The 26,230-nt window shown below is 48.7% G+C and overlaps 1 protein-coding gene across 1 annotated transcript; it reads right to left on the bottom strand.

Moving 5' to 3' along the window:
* Positions 1-777: 777 nt before the first annotated feature.
* CES5A (carboxylesterase 5A) lies at positions 778-22,817 on the bottom strand. Its single transcript, XM_057492880.1, is given in 17 exon segments — positions 778-1,000; positions 1,080-1,152; positions 3,189-3,338; positions 4,355-4,502; positions 6,883-6,951; positions 9,586-9,604; positions 9,606-9,724; positions 11,036-11,132; positions 11,364-11,371; positions 12,973-13,077; positions 14,545-14,698; positions 17,763-17,896; positions 19,316-19,376; positions 19,378-19,452; positions 21,492-21,537; positions 21,540-21,689; positions 22,745-22,817. Coding segments are annotated over 17 exon segments (1,704 nt in total).
* Between the last annotated feature and the right edge of the window lie 3,413 nt (positions 22,818-26,230).

Raw genomic sequence — 26,230 nt, 5'->3', positions numbered from 1 at the left:
ATATTCACTGGTTTCACTTGTGTGAATGTTTGCTTTCCATTGGTGGAGAGTATATCTTTGTTCACCAACGTACCCCCAGTGGGGATATTCCTGGTACCTAGAAGTCATCTAATACAGATTTATTGAGTGATGGATTAATCTAGACCCCAGCAAGGAAACATATTTTCTCCTTGGTATCCCTGACCTGACCTTGCTGCCTGGCGTTTGACTTCCACGTTCCTGACCTTGTAGGATGTCTGGTTTTCAATGCTGATAAGGAGGCTCTACAGGCATGCCCTCAACCTATATATATCCTGAGCCAGAGAAGAGACTGAGTTCAAGCCAATGACTTTCAGGACACCCATGCTTGACTGTGGCTGAAACCAGCACCTGGATTGGAGTTGGAGAGCTCATGTTTCAGGTAACTCACACCGACACCTTCTCTGACAGTAGGTCCACTTCATCTTGGATACAGAGGGAGTAGAGTTTTCAGCACAGAATTAAATTCTGTTCCCTGTACATTTTTTATATTCCGATTTTATTTCATCTGGGTAACAAGATGATTATTATGCCAATGAATAGGCCAGGCCTCCTGCAGACTTACTGGAGAAATCTGGTAGCCTTCCAAAGCAAATGGTAATTTTTGATGTTAAATGAATTCACTAAGGATCATTCCAAGTCCACAAAACACCAGCAAAAGCAGCTGATTCCACAAAGTAGCTTAGCACAGAATGAAGATAATGATTGTTGGAGAAACTGCAGAAGGACGGGAAAACCAGACCACACAGAGACAGCTTCTCAAGCAGTGAAAGAGAAGACAGGTAGGAGCAGAGAAAGGAAGAGTAAAGAGGGAAGAGGCCTGAGAAGTGGTCTGGAAGTGGACGTTATCAGGGGGGACTCCGTCCGAAACTCCACCTCTGACCCTTTTAGCTTGTGTCCCGTGGTCACGTTTACCAGCGGCAGGTGCTGCTCCGTCTGACTGCAGATCGGCCATAGAGGCACGCCTTCCCCATTAGGATTCCTGGAGCTGAGAGCAGAGCCAGAGGTGTGGTTTTCATCCTCAAATGCCAGCTGTGGGGGAGGCCGGGAGGTGCACTCACCCCGTCCCAGCGAAGTTGGCCCAGTATCTCATCATCTTCCTGCCCAGCAGCTTCTCCTCCTCTGTGGCTGCTTCTGAAGAAGACAATCACACCATCGGCCAGACGCCAAGTGTGCCTCACATTTGAGGAGTCACTTTCATCTCTCCTCCCGTTGGAGCCTTACCAGCCTACCAAGTCATGTGCTCATTTTGCATTGCAGATACCCAGGCTCAGAGAAACCCTGACTTGCCTGAGGATTCATGGCTTCTGACTGGTGGAGGAGGCTGAACACACATCTTCCCTGTCCACCCAGTGCTCTTCCAGCTCTTCCCAGGCGGCTGCAATTTCCTTGGCAACAGAGACCACCTCTCTCTCTCCCTCAAACAATTAAATAATGACTGAATTTCTTTCTTTGAAAAAGTAACCCTTGGTCAAAGTACCACATCCCAAATGCAGAAAGAGACAGCTAATGAAAATGAATTTCCCTCCAGACACCCAGTTACCAGCCCCAGAGGCAACCGCCGTTACCAGCTTCTTCAGCGCCCTCCAAAGCCTGGCTAGGCACGTACAAGAATTTAAGCGGACCTCCTTTTACACACTTGCTGTAACAGGGACATTTTGTCTGCATCTTTCTCTTTTTACTCAAACTAATCTAGAAGATAGTTCCACACTGTCACCTATAAAACTTCCATTTATTGTTCTATAAATACATAATATATAAAGATGTACTTACATGCAATTATATACAAATATATAATTCATGTATTCAGCATTCTATTGATGGACCTTGGCAGTTTTTCCAATCTTTTGCTGATGGAAGCTATGGTTTAGTATGCATGTATGTTGCTGCACATGTGGAAGTATAACTGCACACAAAAAATCCTAGAAGTTGAATTGCTAGGCTAAAGACTATGCATTTTAAATTTTGATAGAGTTTTCCATTATTATTAGAGGTTGTCTGTTTCCCCACACCTGTTCAAATACATTATGTAAAATGTAATGTTCTTCCCAACCTTGATCGATGAGGACTGATCCTTCAGTCAAGATTAGTTGGCAGTCCTCTTGTTAGGAGTGAGGTTGAATGGATTTTCATGCTTAAAATCCATTCATGTTTCCTTTCCCATATCTGTCTATTTATATCTGTTGCCCTGTTTTTGACTGAGTTGCTCTTTTCTCATTGATTTTAGATGCTCTTTAAATATCAAGGAATTGAACCCTTTGCACACATGTTGTTTATTTTTTTCCAGTTTGTAGAGTCCAAGTGCCTATCACATAATATGGGTGCTGAATAATAATAATAGTGACATTTATTAAGTATTCACTGTCTGCTCTATGAGAATCGGTTCATTCACCCTGATGACAACCTAGGAGGTAGTTCTGATATTATCTGTATTAGGAGATGAGAATGAATACAAAAAATCATGAGCCCACCACACTGCAAACATGTTGTATATAAGAGGCTCTGTCCTCACCATCAAGAGGCCAGCATAAACTGGTTAAAATCTTGTATTGTGCAATTTTTAAAACTAAACATTTTAGTAATAACTCCTGTGTGTAATTCCTATAATTTTTCTATTGATGACCTCACATGCATAATCATTTTAGGCACTGAACAGGTTGTCAATCAGGAATAAATGAGCTAACTTCACCAGGACCAGTGCATAAGCATTTATTCTAGGTCACCTGGATCCAGACCACTTTTGGGCCAGAATTATGAAAAATGTGGTTCTTGCCTTTTAAAGCCCTGGGTGGCAGCCTCATAGGAGTTTGGGAAAGGGCAGGAAGGAGAGGCCAGTGGTCAGAGAGATGGAAGAAAGTGGTTCTAATTTCCAAAAAAGTTAGATTGCCTGAGTGCCCCCTACGGGCTTTAGCACGAGAGAAAACACTTATCAATCAACGGTTGGCAGCTCTTCTTCACCTTGGTTTCTAAAACAAGGGTCGGGTATTTTCCAGGGAAAGGTTGTGTCTGTGAACCATAGATTAAATCCAACCCACCAGTCCTTCCAGGCTCTTGCAAAGTGTGGGGGCAGGTGAGGGGCTTTGTGCTCAGTGGGGAGTCGTGTGGTCTCTCCAGATCATCCCAACCTGCTGTTTCTGCAAAAGCAGGAGCTCCTGAGGCCAATGTCTTACCAAACATGACAATGTCACCCTTCAGGAAGGTGCCACCAAAGACGAAGTGGATATCATCAGAGTGATCGGCTTCGGTGGAAGATGGCTTCGTGTCCTTCAAGCACTGGGGCTGGTGCCGAAACTCACAGAAGTAGACCGGAGCGCCAGCATATGCCGAAAGGTAGGAAAGGGTGTTTGGCAGGCAGGCAGGCAGAGTGGAGCAGGGGTCGGCCCTGTGTCCCTGCCCATCTAGTCCTGGATTCACGGATCCACGGGTGGACAGCTCAGAGACAAGGGGAACCTGAGTAAAGCTACTCCCCCCTTTTGCATCTGAGGCTAGTCTTTGCTGCTACAGGGGCCTCACACCATGGTGACAAAGGGCTCACTCCTCCCAGGGCAGCTGGCGAGGACAATAGCTGTACTTCTCAAAAGAGCCCTAAATACAGAGCCAAGATCCTTGTGACTTGCTCTCACTGAGTCTGGTTCAACTGTCCAGAGACAAACAGAACAAAGTTATTCTCTGCTTCCAAGATGCTCCATGCATCCTGCCCGGCTTCTCTTCCCTTCTGCAAGAGGTCTTTGCTCTGTCATTTCCCTTTTGTCTGCATTATCAGATTTTCTCTACTGGATCATTGCCATCAATAGCAAACATGCTTACAAAGTGTCCCATTGTAACACACACACAAATACACATGTGCACACACATACATATGTATATGTACATGCATGTGTGCACACACGCGTGCACGCGCACACACACACACAATCGTACTTCTTCTTGGTCTCAGCTTCTCCAGTTATTGGAGGAGAAAGAAGAAAAGAAGATAGGGTTTCTGTCCCCACGAACAATATTCTCTCTCTGATCACTCCACTACTCCTTACAGCTAAGATGTTTGGGAAGATACTTTCAAAGAGAAAGGAATCGGGGAGACTGGCCCCAGAAAATTATGCAGCAGTGGTAATTTACTGCACAGACCTAAAGAAAGGGAAGAAACAGGAACACGAAGAACTGATCAACATTCTTGAACTCTGACAGGCAGGGGCACCACGATGGTCAGCATGCAGGGTTCCATCCCAGACCCCCTAGGGAACTCCCTGTTAGGGAGGAACACGCGGGTGGGGCAGGCGGACGGATCACTGCAGCCACTGGCCTTGCTGGGCCCCGCTGCGGGTGCTCAGAGACTCACCTCTGTGATATCGAGCAGTGAGCAGCCCAGGGCCCACAAAGAACACGTCTCCAAGCAGGTCCAGAAAGCTATTGCATATTTCAACCACGGAGTGCTTGTTGTAGAAATATTCATTTTCCACAAGGTATAAATACTGGGCAGGGATGTGCTGTAAAAAGTCATGGTCACAGGAGATCCAGGTCAACAGCAACAGCCAAGACATTAAGCATTTGCTGGATGGGCATGAATCTGAACACTTCCCATGCATTCCTATTGAATCCACATGGTAACTATGCTGCAAGTACCAAAATTTGCCCCATTTCACAGATAAGGAAACTGAGGCTTAGGAAGGTTAAGTGGTTTTTCCAAAGTGGTAGAACCATGACACTTTCACAAGTCAAATTCCACCCCAATCCCATGCTCCCAATCATAGTGTGCACACCTCTCTGAAATGTTTCAGAAACACCCCTGGGAAGAAACGGCTAAATCATTTGTGGGGCCCAGTGAAAAATGTGGGGCACCTTGTTCCAAAATTAAACAATTTTCAAGATGGTGACAACATTACATTCAACCAAGTGTCAGACCCTTCTAGGTGTGGTCCTTCGTGACCACACAGGTCGCACACCCGTAAGGCCAGCCCTGCTCCTGGGACCAGCACTGCTTCCCATCCTTTGCTGTTTGATCTAAGCTGGCTAGTCTCTTGCTGTTCCCCCATCTACTGAAAAACTGGTTGTTCAGAGGCTTACACAAGAGGTGAAGAGAAAAGCATGCTGCCTGGCACAGAGCAGGTCTCTGGTTCTGTCGGTCCCCTGACACCCATGCCAAATCCCTTCCCAGGGCATCCCATGCCTTCTGGGACCGGGCACCAGGCTGCCTCCCACTCTTCAATGCCTCGGCTTGCCTGAGCACAAATGCTGGAGGTGCGGCCGGGGGGTGGGAAGGTGAACTTCACGAAGATTCAGGTTCTGCCAAATTGGTGATGTTCTTGGGGACTTGGGGGCCTGGAACTCTGGGACAACTCACTGCACCTCAAACCCGGACACTAATACAGGCACAGCCCTTCGTAGGTTCCTTTGGAATTAGGTTGTGCTACCTGGACTCGTTCACTGGTCCTCTGAAGGCTGAGTGTTTTTCTAATCAGGCCCAGAGCAAGTCCAGGCTCCTGCGCGAGTACCCCCACTTGGAGCACATGGCCAGCACACCCCTCCATGCCTGAGGTATCCGAAGTGGACACGGATGCTCTGTGGGGCGTCTGATGAGCCCCAACAGGACAGTCACAGTGCAGAGCCCTGAGGCTTGGAGCAAGGCTGTGCTCTCTGCAGCAGAGAACTGCTCTCATCTGAGAAGTCCCTCTTGTTCTGCTGCACAGGAGGAGCCGCGCCCCCTCCTGGCCCTCTGGCACCTCCCCACACAGCCCGCTTCGCACCCCTGGGTCCTGGCCTAAGGCATCCTCTCCTTCTGAAGTGCTCTCCTGCTCAAGTGTTCCCCTTCCCTAAGGCCCAGGCCAATGACCGCCTCCCCCACAAGGCCATCTCCAATCCAGCCAAGAGCGCCCACTGTCTGACTTCCATTTTAAATTCTCTCTCAAACCTTAGTCCCAATTCTCAGCACCAGACAGACAGCCAAGATTCATCAAAGAGCCCCTGCAAGCTTTGGGGCCTAAGGGATCCCCTGCCCCGCTCTGGCCCACTCTGCAGTCAGGGAGCCCTTTCTAAAGTGGAAATCGAATCAGTCTTCCATTCCCAGCCCCTGCGGTGAACTTTATGTTCCTTTCACAGCGTGTAACAGCCACTGTGATGAATGTGTCTTCACTCTGTGCCGCCGTCTGCAGACCTCCAGCACGGAGGCAGTGCCTGCTGATCACTGCTTCCCAGCGTCTAGGGCAGTGCTGGGGCACGTGGGCTCAGTAAACATTTGTCCAGTGAATACTGAGAACCCGGCAGAGTACACACTGAATAAATGCTTATGGTGAGAAGAAAGGACAGAAGGAAAGGAATCCATCTCTACCCCCGAGTGTCTAGAGTGAGACCTGATTCTGATACATTCATGCAGGCAGTGAATGAGCAAAGGATTGAGTAATAGTCCTCGGTATTGCTAGAACCTGGTACAGTGCCTGGCGGGCATGCTGTCAATACAGGGCTGCAGTCCTGGTCGTGTTTCACAATTTAGTACTTTTCAGACTGTGGATAATTCAGTACATATGCTGCCTATTACATAATACGCCCAGGGTGTGACTGCCCCAGCCCCACATTAATATGTCCTCAGAGAAACGTGAATGGGGGATAATCAACTGAATGAACGTGTGGGTACGGAAGGACCACCGGCTACGTGTCAGCTGGGGCAGGTTTGGCTGCCCTGTGCGTCATGGAAAGTCTTTGGGTTTTCAGAGCTCTTTGGATTGTGAGCTTGGGGATAAGGATCGCAGATCTCTACGTAGTAAAGACCTACTGAGTGACTGAATAAGGGCTGTCCACACTGCAAGCCCCTACCCCCGAGTGTGACCCAGGGAGGAATGTTAAATGAATGGACCTCTGGAGAGTCACACTTACCAGGACTGTGTGTATCAAGCGCAGGGCAAGGAACTTGCTGGAACCCCCGAGGATCTCAGGAAACTCTTTCTGTGGAGAGAAGAGTATCCCATGTGAGCACATCAGGTCATTAGAGGGGAAACCGGTCCCTCGGAGGGCCTAGGCACCTGCCTTATAAGGGGAGGCTGGGAAGAGCAGGCCCCCTTTCAGTCCCTGTGGGACATGTGTAGGAACCCCCTGAGTGGGTTGGTCCAGCAATGAAGTTTCTTTTCACATTTGATGAAAGGCAGCTGTTGTCTGTCATACCTGTGGCCTCACAGGGCCCGGGTAGCTGCCCTGTGGAAAGGCCATGCTACTAGCTGAACTGTGCCCCCCAAATCCCTATGGTGAAGTGCTCACCCCCAGTGCCTCAGAATGGGGCTGCATGTGGAGACAGTGTTTTTAAAGGAGTGATTAAGTTAAAAGGAGGCCATTAGGTTGGGCCCTAATCCAGTCTAACTGGTGTCCTTATGAGAAGAGGAAATTTCAGCAATGCAAACAGATACCAGAGATGTGAGAGGAAAAACAGTGTGAGGACACAGGGAGAAGATCCACCACCTGGATCTTGGACTTCTGTCCCCCTGAGTGGTGAAAAAACATCTGTTGTTTAAACCCCCCTGTCTGTGGTGTTTTGTTAAGGCAGCCCCAGCCAACTAGCAGGCTACAACCTGTCTTTAACACCAAGTTCAAAGAGAGACCAGAAAACAAAAAAAAAGGGGTTTATTGTTCTCTTTCTAAAGACCTTTGCAATCAGGGCCTCTGAGAAACCAGTGGTTAGCAGTCCTGGTGGCTAAGGACACCGGCTCTGCTTGGCACAGAGGAAGAACTACGGGCATTTATTTGTTACATGACCCTTCCCTGGCCAATATTACAGCTTAAAGACATGAGAGGGTAGAAATACTCTCCACTTGTCAAATGAATTTCCTTTGGACACTTCCTGCTGAAAATCTTAAGGTTAATTAATTAGTAGGGTAAATATTTTAAAACACCTGTTCTGGAATCTGAGGGAATGTCCAGAGTCACTGGAATTACCTACAGGTATGTTTTCTCTACTGAGAAGCTCTCTGTCTACTCAGGGGTGGGGGTTTGTTTTGGGGGGCTATCCTGTGGGCTCCAGGGGCCAGCAATGGGTGTAACAGTAAGGCCACGTGGAACATCAGCAGTGACGCAGGCTCTGGGCTGCGTGGACCAGGCACTGATTCCCACTCAGCCACTTGAATAATTCCAGCATCTAACATTTACTGAGCACTTACTATCTGCCAGGCTATTTGAGGTGCATCTGTGAGGTTTGCTCTATTTCACAGATGAGCAAACAGAGGTTCAGAGAGGTCAGGCAGCTTACTTAAGGTCACACAGCAAGCAAACAGAAGTCTGCACTTAAAGGCAGAGCCTAAATGCACAAAAATTATACACTGCTGTCTCTTCAAAAGCTGGGAGACATGGAAAAGTCACATTTTTGCCTCTCTGAGCCCCAGCTTCTTTAGCTGCACAATAGGGATGACAATGCGGGGGGCAGGTTGTGGCACAGATGGTGTACACTTGGCCCATGGAGGCACTTGGGACCATCCCAGTGGTTGCAGTGGTGGCTGTCATCAGGACCCCCTGCTTCTTTCTAACTCAGACTCAGATGGCACTGAAAGGCCTCACTTACAACACAAGGAGGAACAATCCCCATCCCCATTCGCCCCAAAACATGGCTCTGGAGGTCACACTAATGGCAGGACAGGCCTTTCCCAGACCAGGGACCTCAGGGCTCTGGCTCTAGACAGCCACCAACAAGCTTTGCAGCTTGAAAAACCTTTGTATTTCATCACCTCCTTTCCCCCAGCATGGAGGAGGAGGCTGGCCTCTCTAGGTGAGCTGTGGTGGTATTATGAGTGTGAGCCCACCCGTCTCTCCTGAGGACAGACACAAGTTTATTTTGAATCCGGAGGGTCTTCTTAAGTGGCAGGGTCAAGAAACCATGGCTCCTTCTCAGCGCTCAGGCCTCAGTGCAGGTGGTCCCTCCTCAGAGAAGCCTTTCCCCACCACCCTTTCTCCTCCCTAGAGAAGTCTTCTCCACCTAGTTTATGGCCTTCAGAGCACTTAGCACTCTCAGAAACCATCTTTGCAGCCTTGCATTTCATCTGCCTCTCCCTCCTAGGATGTAAGCTTGCTGAAAGCTGGACCCCTGTGACTTGTTCACTGTTGAATGCTTGGTATTTCTGAGTGTGGAGCCGATAGTAAATGCTCAGTTCATACTCAGATGAATACAATGAATCAATAATTTTGCAACCTGCACAAGTTTAGAGAACATTCTTGGAAGTCAGAATGCCAGAATTGAGGCTGGTCATGAAAATGTAAAACCCTGAAGTTTTCCAAACCTACATCAATTTCATCTTTGAAGCAGCCTCTGTGCTTATCTGAAACAATTATTTGTAGTACTTTGTTTTAAACAGAGCTCAAATAGATCCCATCCTCTCTGTTTTTTTTTTTTTTAATGGAATAGCTTCTTCCTCTGTAAACCTATATGAGGAGCAGGGCAGAACTTGCGATGGCTGCCCCCAGTCCTCAGCTGCCCTCCTTCAGAGAGACGAAAGGTTTGGTTGATAGGTTCCCTCAAAATGTCATCTATGGAAATGCCCAGCTGTGCACACGAACAGCTGCCTCCCTGGTGAGGGAGCAACAGGAAAGCCGAATTCTTACCAGGGGCAGCAGGAAGCCACTCGTAGTTACTGACTCCGATGATAGAAGGAATTGGCTTAAATGCTTTTTGACTCAGAATGTCTATAGGCTCATCGGGAAAGAAAAAACAATCAACCACTGGAGTGAAAGACTTGGTTTTCTGAAATAAGGAAGAAAAGGAAAAAATGGTGGCTATTTCTGTTCACAAAATCTGCTATACCTGAGCCCCTACGCAAGCTGAGCCAACCCACTCCAGCCATGATCAAATGCATTAGGAAGGGAAATATAAGCCACTCTTGGGGCATCTGAACACATCAGGGCTCCCTGGCCAGCCCTGCCACTTACTTGGGCAAAGGGACTCAACTTCTCACCTACTAAATGGGGATAATGAAAGTATCTACCTAAGACAAACATTAGCCTAGCAGAGTGGTTCTTAAAGTGTGACTCTTGGACCAGTAGCATCAGCATCATCTGGGAACTTGTTAGAAATGTGAATTCTCAGGCCCCACCCCAGGCCTACTGAATGTGAAACTCTGGGGGTACAGCCCAGCCAACTCATTTTAACAAGCCCTCCAGGTGACTCTGAGACATGTTCAAATCTGAGAACTACTGGCCAAATGCAATGGACGGAGCAGTGAGTGGAGGGGACGGCGTGAGCGTCTTCCTCGGCCCTGTGCCTTGGATCTGACGGGATATTTCTCGGGTCGCAGGAAGCATCACCCGGCTCTACCTGTGATTTTATTTCAGGTCTGTTTGGGAGTGGCGGTAGAAGGGAGTACACAAAAGAGCTTTCACACTACATGGGGTCAAGGACTTACCCATTTCCAGGACTTCAGCACAGCTCAGAACAGATCCTCAATGCCTGCCAAGAAACTACTTCACAACTGTTGGAATTTGACAGGTAAGGACCTCACTCTTCAAGGACTATCAGAAGCTCTCAAGTTTGGAAGGGACATAAAAGCTTATTCAACCCAATGAATCATCCAGTGATTGAAGTTTGTCAGCGGTCATCTAGGCTCTGCTTGCAGATCTCCAATGGTGGGTATCTCCTTGCTTTCTAAAAGCCAGCCAGTCTTTAGTCAGACAACAGAGTTTTTAAAAAGTTCTTGGTTGTACCAAGCCAAACTGGCTTCCTAACAGAACTCCCAGCTCTGGATCTTGACTTTTGCTTCTGGGGGCACATGGAACAAGTGTAGCCCCTTCTCCTAGAGAGATGCCTTCGATGACTTAAAGATGACTTTTGTTATTTTTCTGGATATTCTCCAGGCTAAGCAGAACCCTCAGCCCATCCAGTTCCTTAAATTACCAATAAGGGTTCTATATTCCACTTTGTTATTTTACAGCAATAACTATGAATCCCCAACCCCTATCTCTCCAAGTCCCAAATCAAGATAAAGAAGAGAGTGGTAGGATTTGTCTACCACTCCATTCAAAGCACAACCTTGCCCCAAACTCTCCCATCCCTCTTCACCTGGTTGATGCTCAGCAACTCCTTGGAGGATTTTGTCCTCAGGCACTGCAGAAGGACCACAGAGTCCGATGCACTGCAACCACAGATATTTGCAATCCTGCAACTATTTCCAGAGAGGGACCAGGTCAGAGCAAGGTACTGAAAGCCTCCAGGAAAATGAGAATTGAAGAGCCTTCGGTCCAGCCACAAACTGGTCCTTTATATATGAGGTGCAGCCTCTGCCCCTCCCCACCCCCTGGTGCCGGTAATGGAACGTACACAGTGAGAACAAGTTGATGCTGTGTCATCCTTACTCTCTTGCCTGATGCTCCTTGTCATCTTCTGCAACCGCCGGAGCTGGGGAAGTGGTTTGTCAGTCTGTAGCCATGGAATGGAGTCGAGAGTCCTGGTCACAGAGAGACCAGTCCTATGATGTTGGCCCCATTGGCACCAGGCCCCACAGAGCCCGAAAGCCCAGCTCTGATGCTAAATGGAGACAGGAGCCCCAGGAGTAAGGAGCAAGCTCCGTAACTGTCAGTTGAGGCATGACTCTGGGTCAGTCTCAGTTTGTCAACTTTGCTCAAGCCTCACCACTACCCCTAGCCTGGAATGCCCTAAACATCTTTTTTTCTGTTTCTACACCAATTCCACCCATTCTTCAAGGCCCAAGGCCCACCTCTTCCAGGATGTCCTTTCAGATCATTGCAGCTCCTGGGAACCCCTTCCTCCTCTAATCTCCTCACCTTCTCATATTATAGAATGTCACCCCAGCATCCCCACCTTCTCTACTCAGCTCTTTGCTAAGCCCCATCTTGTCTTGTCATTGTTCCACATGCATAGAACTTGCACCCTGAAAGTAGCAGTCCTTAACCATCGGGAGTCACGCATGCTCTGAGAATCCAGTGAAAGATACGGACCTTCTCTCTGGGAAAATGTACAAACATGTAGAACTTGCAGATAATTGTAGGAGTTTAAGGGCTACCTGCCCAACTGTCCATGGATTCTAGGTTAAAAATCCCTGTCATAAAAAGATTATAGCCTTCTAAAGTTAGTATATGCCTTTTCCTTTTCCACTTACAAACCTCCAAGTTCTAACAGCGAGCTGGGAAAACAATGAGCACTCAACATGTGTGTGGTGAATAAATGAACATATGCACAACCTGAGAGCAGCTTCACATAGCGCTTTTCCCAAATCAGTATTCCCGCGTCCTGAGGGTGTATTTACAATATTCTAACTCCGTTTCTGCTTTCGGTGTATGTTGTTATTCTCTATAAGACATTTAAGAAAATGCACCACTAAAATGAACAATACCCAGGAGATGGTTCCACAGTCCAGTGTTGAATTAATACTCATTGAGCAAATCAATTCATTTGTTAACTCGCCGATTCGGCAAACATTTTTGGCTGCCTGATACACCCCAGGCATTATGCTGGGATGTGAAGGAGAGAGAGAGGTTGGTTTCCAGGTCCTCACTGTCCGGTAGAGCAGTAAGACAAGAAGACAAGTAGCAAACCCCTGGGGCATATGCCTCACATCCCCTCACAATCTCACTTCAGGTAATAGTAGTCAGGTGTTCCCCACTGAACTAGAAAAGACCTCAGAATCTTTCTTAATATAATGTTCTAGGTGGAGCAGAGGAGGTACAGGAGGAGAACTGTATATAATATGGGGGGCTGAGTTATATATCATAAACCAAGAATAATGAGTAAGATGAGCATGTCACATACATGCTCACATGTGCACATACACTCACGTGTGCACAGCAGCACTGCCTTGCACACCACGAACCATTTCGTGTTCAGTCAGACTTCCCATGGAGCTAAAGGCTCGCCGTGGGTGAGCACCAGTTCTTTGGCCATTGGCGGTGAGGACAACCGTGCCCATGGTCTTTTGACCCCAACCACATTCTCTCCTGACCAAGCAGAGGAAGCTGGAGAGCCGTTAACAATGCACATACATCCTCATTCCTCTCGTCCTCAGGGGCCTTCAGGTAAGGGGTGTCGGCCACCCCACTCTCCATGATGGCTCTGTGGAATAAGCCATTGACCATGGGAGACAGAACCTGGAAAGAGAACGCGGGAGACCCAGGGAAAGCTGTGCAGCAGGCTCCCCGCCCCACCACACACACCACCCATCCCTTCTTCAAAGAAATCTTCCAGGGAGCCTCCTTAAGAGCTCTATGCTTAGAGGAAAAATGCCCAGGTTTGGGGATTCAAGGACTAGCCATGGAGGTTTGGCCAAATTAATTAACTCCTCTGAGCCCCAGGTTCCTCGTGAACTCTGAAGCCAAACATTCTGGCATGGGAGTGCTGGCTCCTTCACTCCCTAGCTAGGTAACCTAGGGCGTGTTGCTCACTACTTCTAAGCATCAATTGACTCCCCTGTAAGACTAGAGGAAAAATTGAGCACCTATCATGGAATCGTTCTAAAGAGTAGGAGAAGTAATAGACATAGAAGGCTTTGCACAAAGCTCAAAGAGGAAGCACTCATGCGATGGTGGCTGTTACACATGTAAAGTTAAGTTAATGTGATTCAAGTTGTTTTGAAAATAAAAAAATACCTTGTATATTGTCAAGTGCTACACAGCAGAAGCTCTCTTAACTCATCTGCCTGTAACTGACTCCTGTGATTGACATGTTAACTGATGCCCAGGAAATGCTGACCTCTCAGAGCCAGTGGGCCATCTGCTTGCACCTCTGCACATTTCTATTGCCACCAATTCCTCGCCGTGAGTCAGGTGCTTGCTTCCAAACTTGTTCAGTCAGTACATTTGCTATTGTAACTACACAGTCCATGAAATATCATGGGAACCAATGAAGTATGCATGTAAAAAGAAAACTATGCTTGGGGGAAAAGAATCTCAATAAAGGCAAGTAGCTAAAAAAAAAATAGTGCCGTCAAATTAGGTGTAAACAAGGTAAGAGTAAAATATGTGGGAGGAATAGAAACCTCTGTGAGCACACTGCATTTGCAGACTACTGTGCAGGCAGCTTTAGGATTGTGCTTGTTGCAAAGAAGCTGACACCGCAATTTGAGGGTAGTGAATTCTGCGGGTGGCTTATGGCACAGAGGTCACTTTGGACCTCCAGGCGGCAGACCAACTTTGAAACGATAAGGCACCATGTCAAACCATTGCTGAAAAAATGTATGTTTTATGTTTGAAGTTAAAATGTTTTATGCATCCTTCATTATTTTACAATTTAGCTGAGTTTTTCTATTACATAAATAATTGCCAGTCCTGGTACTTAGATACCAGGGCTTCAACTCTACAAATATAAGGGATTTTTCCTCAAACTGTCACTCAGTGTTGTAAACTTGGGCAATTTGTTTAAACTCTCCTGTTGACAGCTCTCGTCCACAAAACGAGACTGAGTCCCTAACTCATGATGTGAAGCTTGAGGGAGGAAATGTGTATAGAAGCGTTTGTCTCACAGGAAGGCACAAATCAGGTGTGAGCAATTCATCGTCCTCATTTTTGTAACCTGCCCCTGCCCCCAGGTTCAGTCAAGTCCCAGAGAGGAGAACTTACAAGGCTGGAAACACTTATGGCTCCCGCTGACTCACCAAAGATGGTCACGGAGTGGGGGAACCCTCCGAAGAACTCGATGTTCTCCTGAGCCCAGGTGAGAGCGGCCATCTGGTCCACGAAGGCCCAGTTCCCCGGAGCATGCTGGTCCCCTGTGCTGGGGGCAGGGGGCAGGAGGCAGGGTGAGAATGCTGCGGGTCGGCCACAGCCCGAGGAGGTCGCTGCGGAGGCCCTGCGTGAGTGTCAGGCCATGGCCCCTGCCACTGGGGAGGGGCTAAGAGTTGGAGGCCTGGAAAAGCTGGGAAAAAATGGGCTTGATTCTTGATGGGATTTAGGTTTCCTTGAGAATCTGATGAAAACTACACATCCCTGAAAAATGCACAGACAACCTTTTTGAGCGATTTTAGGGAATTCATAAGCTCCCCTGAATTCATGGATTCCAGAAGAGTCCTGCCCCTGAGAGTTGGTCTGCACCAAGGCCTCCCTGGGCACAGAGGTTCTGCTGAATGACTTAATGAATAATGAGTCATTCATTAAATAAATAACTGCTAGTCCTGGTACTTAGATACCAGAATAAGAGCAGCAGCCGTAGCACTGTGCGTGACACGGTCCTGGGGTTGTCGGCCAGTGCTCCTACAGTCCCCCCACCCTGTGAGGGAGGCAGTGCTGGTTTTCCTCCTTTGCCTCTGTGGGTCCTCTCTCCACCCTTTTCCACCCTCCTCCCAAAAGGCTGACCTCAATGAAGTGCACCACCCAGGCGTCCGGCTGCGTGCAGTCGGTGGGCGGCAGCAGCTGGGGCTTGAGGGCGGGCTATCAAGAGGCTGGGAAATCTGCTCCACCACCCACGTCCCCTCTCTGCTGGGAAGTGGTTTGGGCAGTGGCTGCCTTTCTCCACAGCCACAGCTCACACCACGTCCCTTCAGTGAAATCTGGAAGCACGGCCTAAGGCTACTGCTGGGTACATGGTCTCCTTACAGGCAGGAAACGGAGGCACAGAGAGGTAAATCCCTTGCCCAAGAGCTAGAAAGTTGCAGATTTGGGATTCAAACCCAAACAGGTCCCAGAGTCCACGCTCCCAACCACGTGCCCTTGCTGCCACCCTGAAGAACAGCATATTTCTCAGGATGGGTAATTAATGGGAAACAAAGGAAAATATAGAACCAGATAAATGCCTAGAGCAAACATCCATGAGGTTCGCACCACGTATGTGAGTAATCCTGGGATCACAGTCAGCTCCCCATCCTTCTCCAGCTCCCACACTGCCCTTGGTTCCCTCTGTGTGTCCATGACCCCTGGGCTGGCTCTTCCACCTTCTCTCCCTCATGACCCCCACATCCAGTCAGGAGCCACGCCCTGCCAAGTTTACCTCCATCCCACTGCGGCTCCCACACTGGTCCCCACTCCTCCCTATTTGTCCTGACTCACAACCTGGCCACTTATGACCTGGGTGATCTTGAGCAAGTCATGTAACCTGCTTCCCCTCAATGTTCTCATGTCTAAAATGGGGCTGATAATGGTGCCTGCTTGGCATGGTTGTTGTGAAGACTGATGGTGTAGGTGTGCGATAAGCGCTATGTACATGCTGGAGATCGTTCTAGTTATTCAGCCACCACTCTGCTTCACCCGCATGGCCTGCATCAAGACTGCAGCAGCCTTCCGACCAGATGCCTCATCTGCAGCCCGGGCACCCCTAGCCCAGCCTCCTCTCTGCCCTGGGGTGACGTCCCTGCTCTACTGCTCTGAGCAGTGCACGCCTGGGCCCTCAGTCTTTATTGGATAAAGGCCAGCCTCCGTGCATGGCCTGGCACTCAAGGCCTTTCCCAGTCAGGCCTGTCCCTGCTGTATCCTCCACATCCATCTCCTGTTGTATCCTCACCTACCTGCCCATTACAGCCTAGCTATTATGAGCAGTTTGTAGAAATCTTTCTGCCAAAGGAAGCTTATGTAGAATTCCAATGAACAGGGCCCTGGTCAGCCCTCCTTGCCTGCACTGTGGCCCCAGGGCTCATGCAGGGCATCCCACAGCAAAGCTTGCCAGTATTGTTCCAGGCTCCCATGCTTCCCAGCCTCTGCTCAGGCAGCCCCCCCTGCCGAGTACGCTCTCCCAACCCCTCCGCCCAAACCCAGACTGTCTTTAAAGTGCAGTTCTAACGCTGCCTCTCTGTGAAGCCTCCCTGGCTCCTTGCAGCTCCCTGCTCATCTGTAGCCCCACAGCCCAGCACTTTGAGAGCAATAATCATGCCCCACCTCGTTGCACGGGTATTTGTATCCCTGTGTCATCGCCCCCATGACTCTGAGGGCCTCTTGAGGGTAGGATTCGTTGCTGCCTTCCTCACAGTATCTGGCGGTGACCTCTCACTACTCCCCTTGGCGCACATGGTACCCAGCCCAGGGCTTGAGTTCTGCCATGCTCGAAGTAGGACAGTAGAAGTGGTCAAGCCCTGCTCTGTGAGCCTGAGAGGTTGCTTCACCTCTCTGTGTCTCCAAATTTCTACTGCAAAGTGACAATAACACTAGTATGTTTCTCCTAGGATTATTTGGGGGTGAGTTGAAATAAGACATGGCGAGCACACAGCACCCCGCCTGACTCACAGTGAGCACCCGAGGCATGCTGGATGTTACTGGGGGGAGGGCAGCCAGTGCAGGGGAGGGATCGTTCTCGGGTGAGCGTTTGAGGGGATTTGACATGGGGCCCTGTGGCGGAGGCCTACCTGCTCACACACCTCATTTCCTCACCTTCCAGGACACACAGCTGGGCTACATTTCTCCTCTTTCCTTGCAGCCGGGGGTGGCCACGTGACAGTTCTGCCAATGGCAGGTGAGCAGAAGCAGAAGATAAGCACCACCTCCAGGCTGACCCAGAAAGAGCTCCCATGCTAGATCCTCACGCTTTTCTTCCATCTGCTGGCCAGACGCGGAGGGTCTGGGGCCCTAGAGGAGGGCAGGGCCTCCAGATGGAAGGAGCCTGGGCCCCCGACTGACCATGTGGGAAGATGTCTGCCAGTCAGCAACTCTTAATTGCACTTTACTTGAATGGGAAAGAAATGTGTATTGTTTTAAGCCACTAAGACTTGGAGGCTTAACTGTTTAAGCTGCTAGAATTACCTGCCTAATTCGGGTCCCCTTTGCCCATGGTCGTTCCTCTTTAGGCTGCTGGGCACTGAATCCCCAGTGGCTGTAGCACAGCTGTGCCTTGGGGATGAGGGGCATCAACCACTCACTTGAAGAAGCCAAATATTCCGAGCAGGTACTGGATAGACACAACCAGCACGTCTTCACAGGCAGCCAGGGCGGATCTATTGAAGATGGAGGCTGAGCCAGTCTCAAAGGCGCCCCCAGGGAGCCACAGCATGACCTAAGGAGGGGAGAGGAACTCTCCAGGCAGCAGACCAGGCACCCGTATCTGCTCCCCATGCATTTTGGGACTTCCTTCTTTAGGGAAATACAAATGTTTCACTTTCCTTTCTAAATAGTATCAGAGAGTTTACCTTTGAAGAAGGCCCACGGGTAAGCACATGGGATCAGAGTGCCTGGGTTTGATTCCCAGCTCTGCCACTGACAAGCTGTGTGACCCTGGGCAGGTTACTTAACCTCTCTGAGACTTGTTTTTCCCATCTATAATATGTGAAAAATGAAAGTATCTCACTTATGACTTTATCATGAGGTTTAAACAAGATGCTGCATCTAAAGTTCATAGGACAGTGTTGTCACAATTCAAGTGCTCAGAAAGTTAACTAAGTATCATTGAACTTGTGCCCCACAGAAAGATGGAAATCACTGTAAGCCATGTATGAAAGCAAAAGCCACTTAAGGTATTTTAATTTAAGGCTTTTCCCTACTGACAGAGAGGAGAGAAAAAAGGGAAGAGAAATGTGGAAACTTTACTATATTGATTAGAAAAATTGGGCCTGGGGAACCAAAATATTTAAATTGTATTATCACAAATGATACACTTAATAATAAATCTCTCCACTGTCTCTTTTAGAGTCATATTAGAAACTACAACTCTTATGGCAGAAAAAGAGAAGAAAGTCACTAAGGAAAAAGGAGAAGCAGACAAAGAATTGGCTTTGGCCCCAGGATCTGCCACGTACTGTGTGTACAACATGGAACAAGTCAGTCATGCCCTCCCTGTGCCTCATCTGTCTCAGCTCTAGGATGGGTCCAGTAATCCTGACCCACTGGGTGTGGTGGTGGTTAGCTGGGATAATGCACTGTGCCTGGCACATAGCCAGGGCTCGATATATGTTGCCGTCTTGATGCAATTCAGTGAAAATCTCATTGCGGGGGCCTGGGGACAGAGGATGATGGGAGGGGGTGGTTAAAAATCAGATGGTAGATGTTCCTTTTCTACCCACTTTTCCACCCATATTTTACATTCTTAAATGAAATACTTAACATTATTACCTGTCTTCAAGGCAAACAGAAAAATTGGAGGATGCAATTATCCTCTTAAAAAGGATTTCCCAAACACACAAAAAATGAAGTCCTTTTAAGCAGTGTCTTTTCTAAATGTTTACAGATCATTAAATACTCAACAGAGGGAAAAACAAAATAAAAAGCAAAGGTCAAGTTAGCGCAATAAAGAAGCAATCAGAGAAGAAGATAAAGTGAATTTGTTATTAAATGACTTTTCGGGAAAGTTACTGATGTGTCAAGGGATTCCACTTCCCTTTTGCCCACCACAGGGCTCATTCTGACTCCTGACACCCAGCCTCTGTGCCTGGAGCTCAGGGCAAGAAGCTGGAGCTCCCAGCATGGCAGGTGCACTTACGGGCAGCTTGGAGCCAGCGTCTGCGTGGGCTGGTGCACAGAGTTTGAGGTACAGGCAGTCTTGACACTCTGAATTTGGGGAAATGCACCCTGAGAATGTGTTGATCTGAGACCAGCCACTCTGTGTTCTGGAAGCAGCTTAGAAAAGGGGAGGAGAAACCCCCAGAGTTGCTGTCAGAAAATTTGCCTGGGAGGGGCCAGTTCTTGGGACAGCAGGGAGGCCTGGCGGTCTCATGTGCCTGAACAGAAGAGGCATACGAGAGCTATCCTTCCCTCTGGTGGCATAAACAAACTATAATTCTCTTTGACCTGGGTCCTAGGTAGAAAAGCACGTTGTGCCAAACAATTGTACTGTTAATCCCCAGCACCCACCCATGCTTACACCCATCACCATAATCCTGACACACACATAAAGACTCAGGTGGGCACAACAATTCCCCAAACCGTAGAAGGCAGGACACCACTTGCATAGCAAGGGCTTTGCTCTGACAGCTCCCTCTTCTGCCCCCAGAGGCACAAAAGGACACTTCCACCAGGAACCAAATGAGGTAGACACGCTGGAAGGTTCCTGCATCTGGGCCATTGCTCAATGTGATCTTCCTGCCCAGACTGCTCTCTCACTATGGCTGCTTGCTCATGTCCTCCCCTTTATTTCAGACTCAGTCCAAGTCCCGCCTCCTCCAAGAAGCCTTCTGAGGTTTCCCTAGTTAGGTCATAGCTCTTCTTTAGAAATATTTTGTGTTCTTTCCTAGAAGTTCTCCCAGGCTCATACACACGTGTTACTATCTTCCCCAACTCAAGCGTAAGCAGCTAAAAGTCTAGGACTCTGTATTAGCCACCTTGGTGCCTTATCTCCCCTAGCACCAAATTGGATACACAATGAAACTGAGATGGTAAATATATGTGAATATTTCTACTATACTAAGTGCTCAATTATGTCAGTTTTTTTTTTTTTTAACAGAATAGTGTACAGATTGGGCAGTGGGAAGCCATCACTGCAAATTTACTCCCTGACAAGTGTTTTGACTTTTTGCTCTTTGTATGTTTATCAGAAATCAAGGCCTCACTGTTTGGTTGAAATAAAACCACCCCTGACCTCCCCTCGAGGCTAAGCTAGGTGGTTCTCAGTGCTTCCTCAGCACCTTGCTCTGATCCCCTTTGTTTGCCCTTGTCACTCTATATTTTAATCATCATTATTGTTTATGTCCCCACTTCCACTACTAGTCTCCAGGCTCCTTAAGGGCAGCTGTGACTAACCCAGGGCCTAATGGCAAGTCAATTATTGAACTGGTTCTCAAGGGATATTAGCTGAAGAAATGAATGAATGAATGAATGAATGAACAGATGAGTTTCAGCTTAGTGTCAGTCCCTGGGCCACATGGGGTCTTCTCTAGCTTACGGAGCATCCTGGCAGCAGGGTACTCCTTCTGCTGGGACCCCAGTGCCAGGAACCTGTGTGGTCCAACCTGAGGGTTTCACAGAATCTTAGTGGCAGAAGATTCTTGGGGATTTCCAGGTGTCATCTCCCACCCAGTGCTCCAGGACCCTCCAGAATTCACCCATCTCAGCTTAAAAGTTTGCAGTGACTGAGAGCTCCTTACTCCCTGGCTTCTATATCACAGAGACAGACATAGTCCCGTATTCATTCCACAGGTATTTATGGACTTCCCACTGTGGACCAGGCCCTGCACTGGGCACAGTGTGCATTGCTAGAGTTAAAATCCCTCTAGCTTGGTTCTTTGCTCTAAAGCCCTTACCCAATCTGACCATGGAGACTAAGCCTTGGTGACAGATCACACAGAAACACTTGGCCAGTCCCTGCTAACCAAAAGTCTTAGTAAGCCCATTGCAGTGGTTCCCAAATAACTGGTCCCCAGAATTCCTAGAGAGCCTTCAGCCAATCCAGTTTCCTGAGCCCAGCTCTGGAGATTTCAGTTCCAGAAGTTCAGAAGGGAATGCAGGGAATCTGCGTGTTCTGAACAAAGCCTCCAGCCATTCTGATGATCAGCCAGTTAGGGAGCCATGCGATTACTGATGCCTTTGTCCACTTCTGTATCCTTCCTCCTCCCCCCAATGCCCTCCCCCTTCCTACTGGGCTGCATGACCCTTACTCCCCCTCAATGCTCTGCCCCCACTCCCAGGTTGCAGGCCACCCATGCGACCAAACCTGCTCTTACAATTCAGGGTAGGATGTGGCATCTCGGAAGTCCTTCCAGGGCAATGCGGCTTAGGTTTCGCAAATCGCAGGGGTCCTACTGAGGGTGCAGCATAGGGGACCCCAAGAAACACATTCACAGGCACCGAGCTTCCCAGCACAGTGGCTTGCTTCCCCTGGACCCATCCCAGCCTGGTGTTCCTCACTGGTGCACCAGCAGCTGGCCCCGAGGGAACACACAGGGAGGATTGGGAGCTGGCAAGGAAAAGGCTAGGAGTGAGCCGGACACAAGCTCCCCTCGGTGGGGGGCTCTTTCTCAGCCAGAGGCTGTGCGACAGCTGATTCCTTCTCAGTGAATCCATGCCCACTGCTTCCTTCAGGACTGCCTAGAATCTACCTGCATCGGGGCACTGACTGAGTTCCTCCTAGGAGCACAGCACCAAGCCCCAAAACTCTGGGAACAAGCAACATTTCCTGCCTGCTGTGTGGAAGATCTCCTGGACTGTGTGAAGTGATGTATGCCAGGCCCTGGAGGCCTGGGATCTGGCCCAGAGTTTCCCACATTTTGTCCATTTTCATACCCACCAGCACAATGGCTGGTGTGTCTGTGCACCCCCTGTATGACTACTGGCTTTTCCACTTCTCTTAAAATTTAAATAAACTTAAAATCTTACCTAAAGGAATCTAAAGCAATAACATCTATGGGATTGTGCTTTGGATGAGTTAGGTATATGCTGTTGAAGGCACATGAAAATAAATATACAGCAATGAAAATTAAAAACCCTCATGCAGATGCCACCTGAAATCAGTTCATCCACCTCCAGGGCTATGAGGTGGCATTTTGGGAGACCGACAGTGCGCTTCTTGGTTTCCATATAGAATACGGAGCCTTGAGGAGTTAGCTGCCTGGCTGTTTATTTGACAGGACCAGGTGTTCCAATGTCATTCCAACAGTGACACCCTGCCTGGGCAGCTAGCCTTAGAGAAGCACGGGCTCTGTCCCACGCCCTTCCCCAGTGCCCAGGACAGAGGGTTCTCTGTGCCTATAGGGTGCGAGCAGCCCAAGGGCAGCACTGGGGGCTTCCGTGTTCTACCCATGCCTTTCAGCAACACCAGGACGTTGCTCAGCTGTGCTGAGGTTACTACACAGCCGTCCATGTACCCTCAGAGGCCTCTGAGAAGTCAGTTTGTTTCCACCAGTGGAAAAATCATCCATGGTAGGAAACTCCTCCTACCCTGTCTTCTGAAAGCCCTCCTCTCCCCTGGATGTCTTACCCTTGGCTGCGGTTGCAAGGATCCAAACAGCCCAGATCAGGATCTGGATGAGGCGCCCCCACTCCCCACTCATCTGTCTGGCCCGCCTGAGCTCCCTGGATATCCACGACCAAGCTGGCCTCAGAGAGCTTCTAGGATCAAAAGGGCTTCCTGTTCATAGACAAATGTTGAGTAGGCAGACACAGAACATGGGGTTGGCGGAGAACAACATCCAACCAAGATTTTCAGAGCAATTGGCCAAGCAAGACTTCCCTGTTCTGACATAGGTAAGAAGCTGATGATTAACTCTTAAGCTGAGGAAAGACAGCTTGATAGGCTTTGGGCTCACAGGATGGTAGAAGTAGAAAGGACATGTGGGGTCAGGTAAGCCAGAGACCTCAATTCATTTGCCTGCAGGAGCCAGAAAGGCAGCAAACAGGCAGTGAAGGAAGCTGGCCAGGTGAGAGCAACAGGGAATGGTGGGGACCATGGAAAACTGGACAGCAAGCACACGCTCTGTCTAAAGGGTCAATGACTTCTCAACTCCGGTGAACATTTCACTTATGAAAATGTAAGTGCACCAAACCAGAAGTCTATAATATCTCTCAATTTTTAAATTGTGGCCTCAAGTTTTAAAAATCATGATGTGAACCCAATGTGGCATTTCTACTGGCTTGAGTTGTGCCATGGGTGAAGCCTCTGCAATTCTCATCTAGACCCAGGTCCCACAGCATGAATACATGGAGACAAGCCCAGGGAGGTGAAGGTACTGCAAGCCGTCCTGTTGGACCCTATCCGCAGCACTCCAGGTTCTCGGTGCAGGGCTGGTGGGTCACGCATCATCTGGCGCAGGCTCCATGCCTTGCTTAGGGTAAAAGGCCCAGGAAGGGGCTTCCCGCATGCTTGGGGCTGGGCTGGTGGAGTCAGAATTATTTGGGGGCACTTGTTGAAAATATGTCCTTCGGCCCCAACCCCTGGAGATGTGGGGTCGGGACTTCAACAACATCCGTAGTAGGTCCGGGAATCATCAATCAAATGCATGCAAGGTTTCCCAGAATAACCACCTCTTGAGGGAGGCAGGCAAGCCACAAACAGACATTACATGCCTGCTGGATACAGAAATCTGCACAATAAGCAGGGAAGGCCTTTCTCAAGCTCAGGGCAAGGGACTGCATGATGCAGTTTGTTCAAGGTATGTGCTCCACAAAGCTTTGCAGATTTGAAGTTGTCCAGTAAATAATATCTTTCTCCCCAACTCCAATTCCATTTCTGATATGCCATTGACAGTGCCAGGAATTATGGAAAGATAATTTCAAGGGAACCTGATGCAAGCGCTTGATTTCAATTCAGCAAAAATCACATATGGCTCAGGTAAACCTTGAAAATCTGTCACACTATCCCTGAAATCCAGTGAACAACTGTGGGCAGCAGTGCCTATGCATGATGGTTGGGAATGAGGGACTCAGGGTAAGGAAGAAGAGACTGCTTACATCTGAAGCCCAGATGTTAAAACTGCCCACGTTTGAGGTGAATGTGGGATGAGGTGGGAATTTCTAAAATGTTTCCAGCTTGCCTGCAGGGTTTACTGGTTTAAATTTAGCATTAAGCATACAAATATGCTAATGCATGTTCATAGACATGTTTGTTGTTGATAGGTTCAAAGATTTCTAGCTTTGTAGGCATGAATGCATTTAGCTTGTATCCAGGCCATACAGTAGGCAGTACAGTAGTATGTATACTAAATTGGAATCTAGACCCATACATTGTCCTTGGAAAAGCTGTCAAGAAGAATACAACTTGTTTTCCTGCCCTACCGAGTGGGCCCTTCCTGGTCCGGCAGTCCTGAGGAGCCGTATGCTCTTGCTGTGGCCTTGAGACCATGTACAGAGAGCTGGGTTCTATCTTGCTTCTTCTCCAAAATCAAGGGTCTCCTTGAATAAATCCCTTTTTTCCTCTGGGTCTTAGTCTCCCCATCTTATGATGACAATTGTGCAGATGTTTTAGGGTCATAAAACAAAGACCCAAGTATGAAAGAGGTGTCCAGACCTGCCTGCTATGCCAGAGGAACCCAGAGCAGGGTGGAGAAGCAGGCAAGTTTCCAAGAAGGGGACTGGTTGCTGGCAGGGCACATGAGTGCCTCTGAAAACACAGACTTTGCCAGCTCAGGATGGCATCTCCACTGGCCCTGCCAACCAGGGTTCTCAGTGTCCACTTTGTCTACAACTGGGGACTTCTTAGACTACCTCCCCACCCTGGCCCTCCCTAGTTGCCACTAAAAAGATTCTCTCTGCCCTGTAACGCTGTTCCTCCATCCAATCAGAAACACTGGGAATTCTCTATACCACTACTCATTTAACAGTTTTTAAGGAGCTTTCACATGTACTATTTCATACACCCACACACACACTTTGGATGCCTTTCTTCCCCAGCTTCTTAATGCTTTGAAGCCCAGTTCAACTGCCATCTCTTTCAAGAAGCTCTCCTAGATTCTCCTGAACTCCTTAGAGCTTTGCTTGCCGAGCCCTCCTGCTTCCCAGTCATCTGTGTACATGATTGTCTTCCTCCTCAAGAAAGTCTTTTCCACTTAAGGAACCACAGCTTCTGCCGAGTTCCTAGGGTTTCCCCAAACTCAAACACTGACCTGCTAGCTTAGCAGTTTGTACCATTCCCACTACTAACCTGACTATATAAATTTACTTGACATTTTTCTTTAAACTGACCTTTTAAAAAATACAAATTATCAAAGCAATGTTTATATATCTAATGCAATACAGATAGTGTTTTGAAAAGAGAAAAACAGTATGTTTTGCATTTCTGAAATCATCCTCCCTACCTCTGGCAACCATTATCGTGTATGGTAGGGTATGGTGTGGAGGACCCCCAAAACAGACAGAGAGGGAATCTGCTCCTCCTGCCCCGGGTGGCTTGGGAAGGAGAAGGGAACAGCGGTAAGGAAAGCAGGGGGTGATACAAGGTGCTCTGAACTCCCCTCTCAGTTTTAGTCCCAAAGTGGGAGGTGTCCTGGACAGGGGATGCTGAAGGCAGACTTGAATCTGCAGGAGGAGGCTGCCTCGGGGGTGCCCTGTGTCTGAACCAGCCTGTGACAGCTACCCCAGCGGGGAAGAGACTGGGCCAACCGGGATCTCAGGTTACACTCCCACTCTCCTCCATCCACTTTTCCTTCGAAGGGCCCCAGGCATGGCCCTGAAGGGAACCCAGAGGTAAGTGAGACACTGGCTGGCAACCTAGATGGGGAGGAGGGCAGGGGCCCCCGGAGGTACTTCTTGGGCTTGAGAACAAAGTGGAACCACAACCCGACCAGTGCTGGGTGCCAGCCAAGGCTGAGGTGAGGTGCTGAGTCGCCAGGAGAGGGCCCATGTGACTTAACCAAGCCGAGAGGACACCAGAGCTCGCCATGTGAGAACTCATCACCCCTCCAAGAATCCAGGGCAGACGGGAGCTGCTGTGGAGACCATGGCCATGTTGGGACCTTTGCAGGTGGGTCCG

Source organism: Manis pentadactyla, chromosome 15 (assembly GCF_030020395.1).
Source record: "Manis pentadactyla isolate mManPen7 chromosome 15, mManPen7.hap1, whole genome shotgun sequence".
Lineage (NCBI taxonomy): Eukaryota > Metazoa > Chordata > Mammalia > Pholidota > Manidae > Manis > Manis pentadactyla.
This window is presented reverse-complemented; position numbering and strand designations above follow the sequence as displayed.